Source organism: Gossypium hirsutum, chromosome D11, assembly GCF_007990345.1.
Source record: "Gossypium hirsutum isolate 1008001.06 chromosome D11, Gossypium_hirsutum_v2.1, whole genome shotgun sequence".
Lineage (NCBI taxonomy): Eukaryota > Viridiplantae > Streptophyta > Magnoliopsida > Malvales > Malvaceae > Gossypium > Gossypium hirsutum.
Genome location: NC_053447.1, coordinates 20,355,674 through 20,371,346, shown reverse-complemented (window position 1 = coordinate 20,371,346; position 15,673 = coordinate 20,355,674). Strand labels below are relative to the sequence as shown.

Genomic DNA, 15,673 nt, shown 5'->3' with positions numbered 1-15,673 from the left:
TTGATGAAAAGTAAACGTGGCCATGGGTCGTTCGTCTTTGTGATGGATGACTTGATCAATATTTGATAGTGATTGACTTTTCATGACAAGAATATGTAATGGTTACCATAAGATAAAATAGGATTATATTGGGATACCATATATTATCAAAAAGAGATCAAGGATATCCTATGCGAGTAATACACTTATGACAAGGTTGCTGGAGGAGCACTAAGTAGTTGCTTTTGTAATGGTATGTCGTTGAGGAGAGCTTAATCACGATACTATAGTGGAATGACTTCGTGACTAAATGAGTTTATAATTAATAAGAAAAAGTCAAAACTTAATTATAAATTATTTGAGCCTCAACCACATATGTCTAATCGGTTCCTCCGCTAGCCCGTTGAAACAAGAAATGAATTGCATGTTTGAATAGAAATGAACGAAATGAATAGAAAAAAAGAAATGAGAAACATTCAAGAATAATTATGGTTTTCTCAAAATCATTTGGAAATAAATGTAAGTTTCTAGAAAAGGAAATGGAAATGAAAATGGAAACTTATAATCTTATATAAGATTACTTACTTAAAAAATGATGGAAGAATGAGTTTATGTTCTTGGACTATTTTGAAGCCCAAAAATAAAAATAAATCATTCTGTAATAGTGAAAATATTGAGTTGTGACATATTGAATGAATTTTCATGAAATTTTACCGAGGGTAAAATTGTCAAAATTTTACTGGGGTAAAATTGGGGTGAGAAAATAATTTAATGTGTAGATATTAAAGTTTATTTTGAGAAATAGAAAAACTAAATTGGGTTGGATCATATTACAATGTATTAGGTTAAAATGGCTCATGAAGTACTCGTAATTGGACCTAATATGAGAGGGGCCCAAAACCCTTAATGTAAGGAGTTAGGACTGCAAAACCCTAGTATCATTAACTAAGGTTGCCGCCCCTTATATCCTGATAAACTAGGATATTGTTTTTCTAGTGGAAATAAACTTTTATAACTCTATAAGGGTTCTACCTTCTCTTCCTATAAATAGATGGCATCAACAAAGCTATTGAGACAACTTTTGAGAGATCATTATTCTACCAAAAAATAAAAAGAATTTATTCTCAACTTAAAAATATATTTTCCAGAATAACAATTTTACCAATTCTTATTATAGAATAGATAATTTTCTTTTTCACCCCAAAAGGAATTTTTTTTAATTCTATGTTTTGATTCAATAGGTTTGAGTCCACATTCGAAGTAGTTTGTGGTACGAGAATAATGGAGAAGATCATTTGGTTGAAAGTCAGAAAACATAAAAAAATCTGCTTATCCAAAAACACAGATACAATTTCGGTTTAAGATTTATTTCCATAAATATCACAAACCGGGCCAATTTTCAAAATTTTTATTTTTCGCTTTGCAAGAAAACCGTTTTCAACCCAGATTTTTTTCAACGGAAAGGGCACTTCAGATCAAACTGCAAGGAGTATTTGGATTGTCTAGTTGAAAGGGCAAAGGTATAAAACACTTTGTGATTGAAGCTTGCTTAGTGGAAGAATCAGTTGACAATTAAGTTATTAATTTTGGAGCTACTAACCATGTGTGTGTTTCTTTACAAGGGTTCAAAGAAATGAGAAATTTGCATGATAGGAGTCTCTCGTTGGGGATCAAAGATAGGAGCTATGTTTTAGCCGAAGTAGTGGGAGAAATTATTTTACATTTTGATAATTTTAGAAAGATTTTTTTAAAGAACGTATTTTATGTACCTCGTTTTAAGAGGAATTTAATTTCTGTAGCATATTTATTTAATGACGGTTATTCCGTGACATTTAATAAATGAATTGCTATTCACAGAAATCATTCTTTAATCTGTAATGAATGGATGGAAAATAATCTCTATTTTATCAAACCAAATAACTACTCAATGTTTCAAACTGAAATGGTGAATAAGCTTAAAATTTCTCACTCTAATGAGGGGTACCTATGGCACTTAAGACTTGGTCATATTAACCAAGAAAGAGTCACTACAATTGTGAAAGATGGTTCCTTAAGTATGCTTAAGGAAGTTAGTCTTCCATAATGTGAATATTGCTTAGAAGGTAAAATGAGTAAGAGGTTTTTTAATGCGAAAGGTATAAGGGTCGACCAACATTTAAAACTTGTGTACACTGATGTATGTGGTCCCATGAGCATCAGTACCTGAGGAGGGTACGATTATTACGTGACTTTCATTGGTCACTATTCTCGATATGGATATTTGTATCTAATGCACCACAAAAGTGAAATATTTGATAAATTTTGAGATTTTCATGTGAAAGTGAAAAAGTAATTTGGTTTATTTATAAAGAATCTTCGGTTTAACTGAGGTGGGGAATACTTGTCCGACGAGTTCTTAGGATACCTCATAGAGAATGAGATTTTATCCCAGTTGACTGCGCCGGGCACTCCACAACAGAATAACGTAGCTGAGAGAAGGAATTGAACCTTACTTAACATGGTTCGTTCAATGTTAAGCTATTCACAACTCCCTACTTCCTTTTGGGGATATGTGATACAAATGACTTACTATATTCTGAATGATGTGCCAACCAAGTATGCTTGTAAAACACTTTATTAACTGTGTCATGGAAAGAAACCCACTCTAAATCACTTTATAGTATGGAATTGTTTGACCCACATTCTGGATAAAGATGCAAAGAAGTTGGATGCATGGATGAAATTATGCATGTTTGTAGGATATCTGAAAAGAAAAATATAACACCCCCAACCCGTATCCCTCGCCGGAACCGAGTTATGGAGCATTACTGGGGTTTATAGATCAAATAGACAAAAATTTCAAACATTTCATATCATCAAAACAAGTCATCAAAGCATCATTTTAATCTAAATTATAAACATATCAAATCCAAATAAATTTTGCCTAGTTCATGAGCACTTAAACATAAAATTAAATTCACATGCACCTAGATAGATTTAATTCAATTTACCATGCCATAATATAGGTTCAAAAACAAACACATATTTATATGTATAAAACCAACCAAAATTAAACTTATAACCTCATTTACAATCAAACTATAAAATAACTATTATTTAAACACCTTAGGTACATGCCGACACAAAGGATAAACATCTCCATGTTTGAGTTCAGGATCGTTGTTAGATGCTGAATCAACAATCAAAAGTTAAGTACCTAACCTGCACACGGGAACAAAACCGTACGCTGAGTATAAACTTAGTGGTATTTCTATAATTCGAATATTTAAAGATAAGAAATTATAAATATACAATTGAAATATAAACACATATTAATATTTAATTATTACAACAACCATATCATATTTCATTTGTTTCACAAATATCTCAATTCTCATACTTGCTATATAAATAGCTTTTCACATTTCATTTCATATTTCATTGTACAATTGCAATATTCATTCCATAGTCATTTCATGAGTATATAACTCATATATTCCATATATTTAGAACATATTTCACATTCTATTTTCAATTCACTATTTCACTTCCATTTCTCATACCATACCGTTTCAATATCAATTATAAAATTTTATTATTCATTTACCCCTATTAACACAACTCGGACTCAAAAGAATACACGGATCTAACCAAAACACACCAGTTTGGCACCTAGTGCCTCATCGGATAATTCGAAGTAATAATTTGATACCCAGTGTCTAATCGGCTAAATCGAAGTAAATTACACCCAGTGTCTCATCGACTTGAAGTCGAAGAAATCCCTAAATTCTTCCAATCCTATGGTATGCCATCTATATCTGACTAATCCCGATAAAGTTAATAGGGTTCCGATTCACTTTTCCAATACAACCAATATTCATTTCAATTCAAATAGTCAATATATTCAATATATATACCAATTCAATCAATATAAATTAAATAATTTCATCACATACTAAATCAATCCTTTTCAATTGCAAAACACAATAATTCTCACATCAATACTTACCATATACATTAAATTGAATTATAACAATTCACATCAATATTTGCGAATTTACTCGTCAAATTTGGTGGTCCTGAAACCATTGAAAAATGGACTGTTACAAAAAAAAGAGTTAATTATTCTAAAATTCGAAAAATAATACAATTAAAATTTCTACTCATACTACTTTCCTTGAGAAAAGTTACATGGATAACTTTAAGTTTCAAAGTAAAGTGGCACATGAGAAACTTTCGGGAGTTGTAGAACAATCACTAAGTTCAATTCTCAAAAAAGTTATGGAAAGACCTGCAAATGATCAATAATATAGGAAAATCCGTCGTAGTGATAAATTTTCTAAGTTCAATTCTCAAAAAAGTTATGGAAAGAACTTTATCTGTGATGGTAATATTTCTAATACGGAAGTCAATCATGAGGATGATAATCCACTAACTTACAAGCAGGCTATGCAGGATGTTGATTCCAAACTTTAGAAAAAAGTCCTGGATGCCAAGATGAATTCTATAAAATTCAATATGGTGTGAAAACTTGCGGTTGGGATTAAACCAATAGGGTGTAAATGAATCTATAAGAAGAGAAATGCGGAAGGGAAAGTGGAAACATATAAAGCTAAACTTGTAGGGAAAGACTACACATAGAAGGAAGGCATCGATTATGATAAGACCTCTCTATTAGCCATGCTCAAGTCTATCCACATACTCTTATCCATTACCGCTGCTCTCGATTACGAGATCTGAAAAATGGATATTAAGACAATATTTTTAAATGACTATCTTGATGAGACCATTTACATGGCTCAACCTTCTGACTATGTTGTCAAAGGAAAAGAGTAGAAAGTTTGCAAACTACTAAGATCCATTTATGGACTTAAGTAGACATTCTGCTAATGGAATAAAAGATTTGATTAAACAATCAAGACTTTTGAGTTTGAGAAAAAGGCAAAACGCTGATAAACTTTTTGTCTATAAGCGTAAAAAGGACAAAAAAGTAGTCTTTTTCGTTTTGTATGTCGATGATATTCTACTTATCAAAAACGATGTATGAGAATTGTCATCGATTAAATTATGGTTAGCTTAATAATTTAGTATGAAGAACTTGGGTGAAGCTAGTTATATTCTTATAATTTGAATCCTTAGAGATCAAAAAAATAAAACAATAGCTCTATCACAAGCTTCATACATCAATAAGGTATTGGAATGGTTTGCAATGACTGATGCGAAGTCAAGCACTCAACCAACTACATCGGATTTCATCTTTTTTTGGATGACTATCCTAAAACAATGGAAGAAAGAGAGCATATGAGTAAGGTTTTATATGATCGTCAGTTGTAAGCCTTATGTATGTTATGCTTTGCACACGTCTACTTATCTATTTAGCCGAAGGAATAGTAGATGTGGTGAAAACAACTTTTGAATATAACCTTGTGGATTCATTTGCTAAGACTCTTGTAACTATGAGTTTTAGCAAATACGTCGAAGATATGAGAATGCAAAACATGACTCATTTACTTCACTAGAGCAATTAGGAGATTGTATGAGAAATGTGTTCATATTATAGTAATCATGTAATTATTTTCTATACATTTGAACAATGAATAAATAAATAAAGTTAATTTCACATTTTACTATTATGTCTTTTGCGTTTTTGTTTTTTATATTTTGTATATAAAGCAAAATTTTGACAAATAAATATTAGCTCATTGATTTTCTAAGTTAAAACTCATGATAAGTAGCACTGTAAGAATATTTACATTGCAAGAAAGACAACTTACTTTAGTAGATAATCTAATCGAATTTGTAATCCTGTAAAAAAATCAAAATGAGTATTTGATTCAAATACTTAGATTATTATGTCGTTTGCAATTTCAATTGGGGAGATGACTAGTCTTGACTATCGAAGTAGTTAACTCCACAATTAAGGACATAGTAGTGTTATCAAGGCTTATCTAGTAGAGTTAGAGGCTCTAGATGTCCTAAAACTAGAAGTAATTTTGCCTAAACAGAAGAGATGGAAACTACCAGATCCGGACAATATAAATCAATTTTAATACAAAAATATCAGTCTCAAGAGTACTAGCTTGAAATTCTATGGGGCTAATTATGGCTGTATGCACTTATCTACACTATGAGGTTATTGATTCCTTCGTTGCAGAGACAAAAGCGTGTGAGCAGGCCATCATTTTTTCAGAGGAGCTAGGGTTCGGTTGATTCAGGTTGAGGGAGACTCTCTAACAATTATCAAAAAGTTGAAGTCCCATACATTATATAAATCTATACTAAGTTCGATAATCCAAGACATCAAGGCTAAAATTGGGAGTTTTGAGAGCATTACCTTTCTTTTGGTGGGACGACAAGCCAACGTTGTTGCACATGCACTGGCCAGAGAGATTCGTCGATTTTCGAATCCAAGGTATCGGATAGAGGAAGCACTGTCAATTGGCCTCCACAGAGTTAGGCGTATGTGTATGCATTGGTGTTGGATTTCTGATCCTAACAGGGTGCCATTTTCAGTATTGTGAAGATCACTAGGGGAGAATATTGTGCGGGTTCCATTGATTTTGAAAATGAACAAGGGTGAGTAGTGGCTATTCGAGTTCTTTTCTATCGATTTCCTCTTTGTGATTTTTAGGGATTCAGATAGCTAAATTAATGGCTGTTTGATTTGATTTGTTTGGGGTTTCTGTTAGAAACGTTTTGTTTTCTGTCTTCATTCTTCTTCTTTGGTTTGGGTAGAGAGACAGAGGGACCCGAGATGTCCTGTGAAATGGGCGTGTTTGCCACTATGTATTTTTTTTTCTTAACAATGGTAGATTGTAATTATAATTATCATAACTTTTAATCTATATATATTTTATGGTTGGATTTTTATTCCAGTAATAATATAGCAGAATTTTTTAATTAATAATTATAATTTAAGTTCTAATCATTTTAATTTTAATTTTTAATTAAATATTATAATTATTTTTAAATATGATGAAAGATAAATAATATTTTCATCAGTTCGAATTTTTTTTCCAAACCCATATTTATATGTATTATACATTATAGACATAGATAATTTAAAAACCACCATATTTAAATAATTTTAAAAAATACAATATTATTACAATAAATTGTGCTATTTTATTTTCTTAAAATGAGATTTTCAGGAGAAAAGAAGCAGCAGCCAGCCAGGGTTTGGGAACTATATTAAGAGGGCATGCGTTTGTGAAAGAAATGATTTTAGTCCCTGTATTTGGGAGAGAAATGGATTTAATTATTTTAATTTTTGTATTTTCTAAATTGGTCAATTCTTATACTTTTTGAATTTTGAAATTTTAGTCTTGATCCAAAGAGTAGCCAATTAAATTTGTTTGGTTGATTTTAATAACTAGTTCTATACTATACATACAATTGTAGATTTAATCCACATTCTTCATTTCCTATTGGATTGTTCTAACTTCTAAGCCCCTATACTTTTCAAATTTTGAAATTCCAGTTTTAGTGCAAATGACAGTTGTTTATCCATTAACTAGAATTTTAGTGAGGAATGTGTGAAAATAATAAGCTAACATGACATTACAAATATGATAATATGTTTACTCTATTAGATTTTAGGAATAACATAATTTAATAAATTTAATAATCATCATTTGGTGAAGACTGAAATTTAAAAATTTGAAAAATATAAATATTAAAAATAACTAAATTAAAATACAAAGATTGAGCCTACAACTTTTACAAAATAAAGGAACTAATAGTAGAATTTAACCTTTAAATAACATGTGATAACTCTAAATATAATAATATGAAATATTTTCTCTTCATCTTATGGTGAAGGCTTACTCGAAAAGTGGGAGAGTTTGGACAAAAATATAAACTTGAAAAATGAGCTTAGGCAAAAATAAAAGACCTGTTTAAAAAACGAGTTGGGTCTCGAGTAAAGTTTTTTTGTCCGGGCTCAGCTCAACCCAACCCGAAAATATATTAAATATATATTTTTTATTTTTAAAATATACTAGTTTTAGTTTTATTTTAAGTTTTAAGTTACAAAATGTTAGATTTTGTTACAACAACTAATACAATTAACAATTAATAATTTTACTAACAAAATGTTAGTAACAATTAATAATTAATAATTTGATATAATTTGATAATTTTAGTAACAATTAATACAATTAACAATTAATAATTTTACTAACAAAATGTTAGATTTTACAAAATGTTGACTAGTACAAAAAAATATAATTTGATACAATTTTAATAACAATTAATTTTAATAACAATTAATTTTAATTTTAATAAAAATATAATTTTAATTTTAATTAAAAAATGATCCGGGCCGAGCTCGGGTTCCATATTTTTCCCCGGGCCGGTCCTGGACAAAATCTCAGGCCCATATTTCGGCCCGGGCCTAGGAAGCGGGCTGAAAAAAATTTTTGAGCCCGGCCCGGCCTGGCTCATGGACAGCTCTAGTTTGATGTATTATATTTTTAAATTTTTTATATAAAAATAATATAAAAAATTAATTCGAACAGACTAATCCGAACTTAAATTTTAACATTTTTATCCAGTTCGAACTTGAACAGAATTTTAAACCTATTTTTTGGGCCAACTCCAGCCCCGACCTAACAAACGGATGTAAAATGTTAACCGAGCTATGGACAGATATAATGTTACGTGGGTATTTCTAAATAAATTATTGAAGAAATCCTGTCCGGCCCACGCCTTAGCCAACGGCTAGTTACACAAAACGGTAACCTCAACGGTCGAAAATTTCAAATCCTCTTATTATCCTAAAACCTCTCTCTCTAAATCGCATCGATTCTTTATCGCGCTCTCTTCACTTCTCTCCAATACTCCCCCTCTGCCCTCTGCACTTTTTTCAGTATTTTATTTTTTTGGCTGTCCACAAAACCTTCTTATCTTCGATATCAAATTTCAAAAATACAAAAAGGAAACTAGAAATAGAAAAGTGGGTTTTCGAAGATGTTGCAAGATTTGTGGAACGCTCCTCCTGGATTCAGGCCTTCTAAATCGGCCCCCACTTCTCCGGCGAAGCCCCTCGGGGTTCTGAGAACTCGCTCCGAGTCCTTCCATGCCATCCAAAAAGTCCCAGTCGGTGACACACCTTATGTTAGAGCCAAGAACGTTCAAGTAAGTTTCTGGGTGTCTTCCAGTTGATTGTACAAGACTTGAAATCTTCTTCTTTATGAATTTTACTTTTGTTTTCAGTTGGTGGAAAAAGATCCGGAGAGGGCGATTCCTATGTTTTGGGCAGCCATAAATGCAGGGGATAGAGTTGATAGTGCTTTGAAAGACATGGCCATTGTAATGAAGCAGCAAAATCGAGCAGAGGAAGCCATTGAAGCTATCAAGTCTCTGCGTAGTAGATGCTCAGATCAAGCGCAGGAGTCTCTTGATAACATTCTATTGGATCTCTACAAGGTCTTGTTACACCAATGTAAACATTAAATATTATATCAAGTTGTATTGGTCTTTAACAAATAGATGGTTATTATAATTCTACAGAGATGTGGAAGGTTGGATGACCAAATAGCTTTGTTGAAGCACAAGTTGTATTTGATTCAACAAGGGCTGGCTTTCAATGGGAAGCGCACCAAGACAGCCCGATCTCAAGGAAAGAAATTTCAGGTCTCTGTCGAGCAAGAAGCCACACGGTTGCTGGTAAGCCTTCAATCTTTTCATCTTTGCTAGTAAACCTTAAAACGGATACATGAATTTAAGAAACTTTTCATTTTCAGGGAAACTTGGGGTGGGCATTGATGCAGCAAAACAACTATATCGAAGCAGAAGATGCTTATCGGCGGGCACTTTCGATTGCTGCCGATAATAACAAAATGTGTAACCTAGGTATTTGTTTGATGAAGCAAGGTAGAATTGGGGAGGCTAAAGAAACCTTGCGAAGAGTGAAACCAGCAGTGGCTGATGGACCAAGAGGGGTAGATTCCCATCTTAAGGCCTATGAGAGGGCACAGCAGATGCTCCAGGATCTTGAGTCGGAGATGATGAATAAAGGAGGAGGGGATCGGGTCGAACAAAGCCGGCTCTTTGACGCCTTCCTTGGTTCTTCATCAATTTGGCAACCTCAACCTTGCAAGGACCCCATCAGCTTGCCAAAATCAAATGCAGTTAAACCCCAAGATGATTTTGGTGATGAGAACATCAATTCGAATGTAACGGTAAACCAGGTGGTGATTCCTCAACCAAAACCAGTCGCTCTTCCTTTCGGAAATTCTCTAAATATCGATGCACTGCCCTTTTACTCATCAAAGCTGGTGAAGGAGGTGAAAGCTCCAGTTGTGAATCAATTGCATGAGACCCTTAAAAGAACACGGTCAGGAAACTCAGCTAACTCTATGAGAGTGAATGAAATGGGTGGAGACTGCACAAAGCCTTTATCTGAAGAACTGGAAAAACCAGAGATTAAGACAAGAAGAAGGCTCTCTCTTTCAACTAAAGAGAAAGGAGACAAATTGGCTGATTTATTACCAGATAGCCAAGACTTTGAGGAGGCTATCATTTCAGCTGCAGTTCTAGGCCCAGCAAATGAAGCAGTGACTCAAAGGATGTTTCCAAAGAAAACTGATAAGAGGCTTAAGGTCTTCCAAGATATTACTCTTTCTTTGAGTCCCAGAGCCTGATGTTGGTTAACTGATTTAGTTTCTCAAGTAACTTAATAGTCTAAGGTTGGAGATGAACTTGTTCTCCTCACCTACTTGACTTCCTATTCCTGAAAAAAAAGGGGTAGCAGTTCTTAAGGTTGTAGCCTTAAGTATTATTTACATTTTATTTATGTATGCCTCTCAAATAAGGCGCATCCCACACCCATCAAGATAATAAAAAACACTTTGGTTTAGATTCTGCATTGCATTTGCCCAAATCTTTTTGATAACATTCATAAAAATAACATTCATATAACAGCAAGATTGCTGTTTCAGTGGCAATAAGACCTCACAACTATTATTTAGAATGGAAATGAAATGAAATTATCAAAAGGAATGCAATTTTACACACAATATAAATCATCATAATCATGCTGAACTTTGAGAACGTTATGCAAAAGATTCATGTTTCTCTTCTTTCTTTCTTTTTTCAAACTTTCTTGGAATATTCAAACAATGATTTTTATTTTCCAATTAAAAATGAAGGATCACATTTTCACTCATATGAGAACCTTAAAAGGGAGTATGAATAACAAAGGGTCTTATCATTAGGACAAGAATTTATTTAGAAGATGAATTAGTATAATGAACTTCAAAAACAATCGAAACCAAACTTTCAACTAACTCTCCACTTAATAATCTTGTAATCAAAAAGGAAAAATGCCCAATTCTGGGAGGCAAACTTCGATCCAAGACAACTCAGATTCTCATTGATACGTCATGGCAATGAAGCTCCAAAACTTCTAACCACTTAAAAATCACAACTTGTGATAACTGATCAAGATTTCACATTGAAACCCCAAACTGCATATTTTTGTTCTTTTGCTTTTCAAATTTGTAATGTTTTAGTCGAAATTTTGCAATTCTCACATTAATTCCAAGACTGCTTAATTTAAATAACCATGTTTGATCAAAGATGGTCTTTCTCAGGGTTGTAATGTGGTCTAGGGGTTAATGGTTAACAAAGAAATGATGTCGAAGGCTCAAATTTTCATTCAAAGGGTAACAGAATCATGAGAAATTATTTAAACATTTGATTGCTCATTTCGTCTCCAAATCGATTGTTTTCGCTTATTTTCCTCTTTTTTTTTCTTTAATTTTTCATTTCTCTTTTTCCTCTTCCTTTTTTTCATTATTGTTACTTTTTCTCTTCTACTTTTCTTTTCAATTTTCCTACTTTTCAGAATCAGCTTTATGTTGGAAAAATCAAATTAAAAAACAACCAAGTAGTGATAGCAAAATTTTAAAAATTCATTTCAAAACCAACTAGTCTGATGTTAATGACAATAAATCCATTTATTAAGATTATACCTGAGTTCTCTTTGAGGCGGAATAGATTGTTTTCGGCTTTTTACCAATAGACCTTCTTCGTTATCATTTACCTTGGTTTGCTAGAATGTGGGCTCAATTCTCATCAAAAGATAGAATATAATAAGAATAATTGTTTTATATTTCAACAGAATATCGACGTCTTTATATATATATTTTTGGTCTAGAACTTAATCTCTATACATAGAGAAAATAACATGAGTTTCAATTGAATAAGTATTATTTTAATAGAAAAAATTACTCATATATAGAGTGTTATCGGGTGTGCAACAACAAGCCACTTAGGACTAGGATTTGTCGCCCTTCCCTCCTATGTTGGGCCTATTTGGGTCTTTCCATTTATTAGGTCAATTACATGTTTTATATAGTCTTTAAACCAACTCATATAATTTTCTTAGACCAATAAATATTTCCAAAAATGTTATTTATTATTTTCTTAACCAGATTCTAATTTTGTCACAGTCATAACAATTTTATCGTATTATAATCTAGGAGTAAATAATTTGACTAACTTGTTTGTTAAGTATGACTCCTATTTCAGTCAAATTTGAGAAATAATCTTCTAGTTAAACTCTGTTTATTTGTTTCAATCAAACACTGATTAGTTTAGATTATTTTATTATTATTTGACATATGAATTTAGCCTATAAATAGGCTATTTTACAACCTTAGAAAATACACCCATTAGATATTAGAACTCATAACACATTTAGAGAATTTTGTGTTTACGTTTTGAGGGTTCTTTGTTTTCGGGTTTTCGGGGTTTAGTTTTTATCTCCATCTTTTTGTACTATTCGTTTCTTTTTCCATTATAGTAAAATTATCTTTTCCCGTGATTTTTTTATCCTCTTTGGAGGAGTTTTTCCACGTTAAATTTGTGTGTTCAATTTCTCAATTTCTTATGTTATTTTTACTTGTTCCTTGCTTAATCGGTTTAATCTTTAACAAGTAGTATTAGAGCTAGTTCAATTTTCGTAAATCAGCCTATTCATATATGGCAGCAACAAGATTTGAAATTGATAAGTTCGATGGTGAGACAAATTTCAATCTGTGGCAAGTTTGGATGATGGCAATTCTAGTTCAATCCGGTTTGAAAAGGTTGTTACTGGGAAAAAGCCTGAGAATCTAAATAAAACAGAATGGGAAGAGCTTGATGAAAAGGCTTTGTCTGCAATCCAGTTGTGCCTCGCGACTACAGTATTGTAGGAGGTATTGATAGAGAAGACCTCATCTGCCTTATGGAAAATGTTAGAAACTCTTTATGCAACTAAGTCTCTGGCTAACCGTTTAGTGTTGAAACAACGTCTATTTACGTTTCGCATGAACGAATGTGAGCTTCTTAGAGATCACATCAGTCAATTCATTACTCTTTTAAATGATTTAAAGAACGTTGAGGTTCATATTGATGATAAAGATCAAGCTATGCTATTATTGTGCTCTTTATCCCCTTCATACAAGTCTTTCAAGGAGACCTTGATTTATGGCAGAGACAAACTCTCGTTCGAAGATGTGAAGGGTCATTTGTTGAGTAGAGACAAACTCAACAATGAGCTTCATTTGGATAGCAAGGCAGATAGGCAAGCTTCCGTTTTGATAGCATCAAAGAAACAAGACAAAATGTGTCGTTATTGTAAAAAGTTAGGTCACGTCAAAGTAGATTGTTCTAACCTGCGAAATACAAGAGCTGTTGAGAGTAACGAGGAAGATATAGCTGGTGCTAATTTGGCCGGTGAGAGCGGTGATGATTTTTTTTTAGTGTCAATGAGCGATAACTCCAAGCTCACGTCTGAGTGGATCCTAGATTCAGGATGTTCTTTCCACATGTATCCCAATAGAGAATGGTTCTCCATATACAGTTCGGTTGAAGGTGGAGTTGTACGCATGAGAAACGATTCATCTAGTAAGGTAATTGGTATTGGTACTGTTAAAATTATGATATACAATGAGAAGATTAGGACACTCTCAGATGTCAGGTATGTACTTCATTTACAAAAGAATCTCATCTCCTTGAGTATTTTAGCCTTGAAAGGATGCAGAAACAACATCGAGTCGAGCGGTATTAAAGGATCTCGTGGAGCTCTCGATGTTAAAAGGTAAAAGAATTGGCAATCTTTATATTCTGGAAGGTTCTACAGTGACTGGTAAAATCAGACATCCCTCGTCCGTTACAGAGTCAAAGCCAACTCGTTTGGAGTGGAGGCAACTTGGTCATAGGAGGGAAAAATGTATGACCGTTTCGTTGAAGAGAGGTTCTCTTTTGGATGCAGGTTTTGAAAAGTTAGGGCACTGTGTTCGTGAAAATCAGACCCGGGTTAGTTTTGATTTGGCAGTGTACAAATCGAAGGCTAGAAGTCTTCCAGTTTCTAAGCATAGATTCGATTCAGTTAATTCCCTGCATAGTTCAAGAGAGGCTCGTGGTAAGCTTTGGCAAAGATAACATTGTAGAAATATGAGTCAAGGTGGAGATTTGTTAAGTATGACTCATATTTCAGTCAAATTTGAGAAATAATCTTCTAATCTTTGTTTATTTGTTTCAATCAAACACTGATTAGTTTAGATTATTTTATTGTTATTTGACATATGAATTTAGCCTATAAATAGGCTCTTTTACAACCTTAGAAAATACACCCATTAGATATTAGAACTCATAACACATTTAGAGAATTTTGTGTTTATGTTTTGAGGGTTTTTTGTTTTCGGGTTTTCGGGGTTTAGTTTTTATTTCCATCTTTTTGTACTCTTCGTTTCTTTTGCCATTATAGTAAAATTATCTTTGCTCGTGGCTTTTTTATCCTTTTTGGAGGAGTTTTTCTACGTTAAATTTGCATGTTCAATTTCTCAATTTCTTATGTTATTTTTACTTGTTCCTTACTTAATCGGGTTAATATCTAACATTGTTCTTATGAAACTATGATGACTTTATCAACTAATTTCCACTTCAAACTTCAAATATTTAACAAAATAACAATTCAAATTCATTAATTAATTACCTAGTCATTTTTTTGTTTATAGCAAGAAAACGGATTCACTACAGATGGTGTTACATACAATCTAATTATCTAATTCGTTGTTTCACTAAATTTCATTTCATTAATTAATGTAAACTCTCAAGGTTATACTGAGCTAGCAAAAGGACCAATTGGACATATATAAGTAGGGCTCAAATAATTTATAATTAAGTTCTGACTCTTCGTCTATTAATTACGATATTATTTAGTTATGAAGTCATTCCACTAAAGTATCATGACTGAGCTCTCCCAATTATTTGCCATTACAAAAGCAACTTATCAAAGTACTCGTCCAATGACCTTATCATATGTGTATTACTCTAATAGGATACCCTTAATCTCTTTAGGATGAATTCGTTCTCCGAATATGATCATATTTTATCTCACGATAATCATTACATCTTCCTCAATGAAAAGTCAATTACTAACAAATATTAATTAAATTATTTATCTCTAAGGCAAATGACCTATGGCCACATTACTTTCTATCTATCATGTAATGTTGATGAGAGAATATTATTTACCCTTTATTGTGCTATGAATTCCATTATTGCAAAATGATGCTACATCATACAAAAGTCATATACCCAACGTACCAGCTTTCGATTCCTTATCTATTTGAACTCAGGCTTTCATTTACATCAAAGTACACAAGTCACGCATACATAGTCCACCTTCCACTCAAGATTAAGGTATGTCACACTATGAATG

At 32.6% G+C, this 15,673-nt stretch overlaps 1 protein-coding gene and 1 long non-coding RNA gene across 2 annotated transcripts; one reads left to right on the top strand and one right to left on the bottom strand.

The window, feature by feature from the left end:
• Positions 1-2,925: 2,925 nt before the first annotated feature.
• Positions 2,926-6,748, bottom strand: LOC107911319 (uncharacterized). Its single transcript, XR_001687840.2, has 3 exons — positions 6,293-6,748; positions 3,968-4,037; positions 2,926-3,180 (listed from the first exon to the last, which is right to left on the bottom strand). It is a non-coding gene; the product is annotated as an uncharacterized lncRNA (long non-coding RNA).
• Positions 6,749-8,670: 1,922 nt separating this feature from the next.
• LOC107912829 (protein POLLENLESS 3-LIKE 2) lies at positions 8,671-10,819 on the top strand. Its single transcript, XM_016841169.2, has 4 exons — positions 8,671-9,096; positions 9,175-9,387; positions 9,472-9,627; positions 9,705-10,819. The coding sequence occupies exons 1-4, from the start codon at positions 8,929-8,931 to the stop codon at positions 10,602-10,604; spliced, it is 1,437 nt and encodes a 478-aa protein (XP_016696658.2). The 5' UTR covers positions 8,671-8,928; the 3' UTR covers positions 10,605-10,819.
• Positions 10,820-15,673: the final 4,854 nt, after the last annotated feature.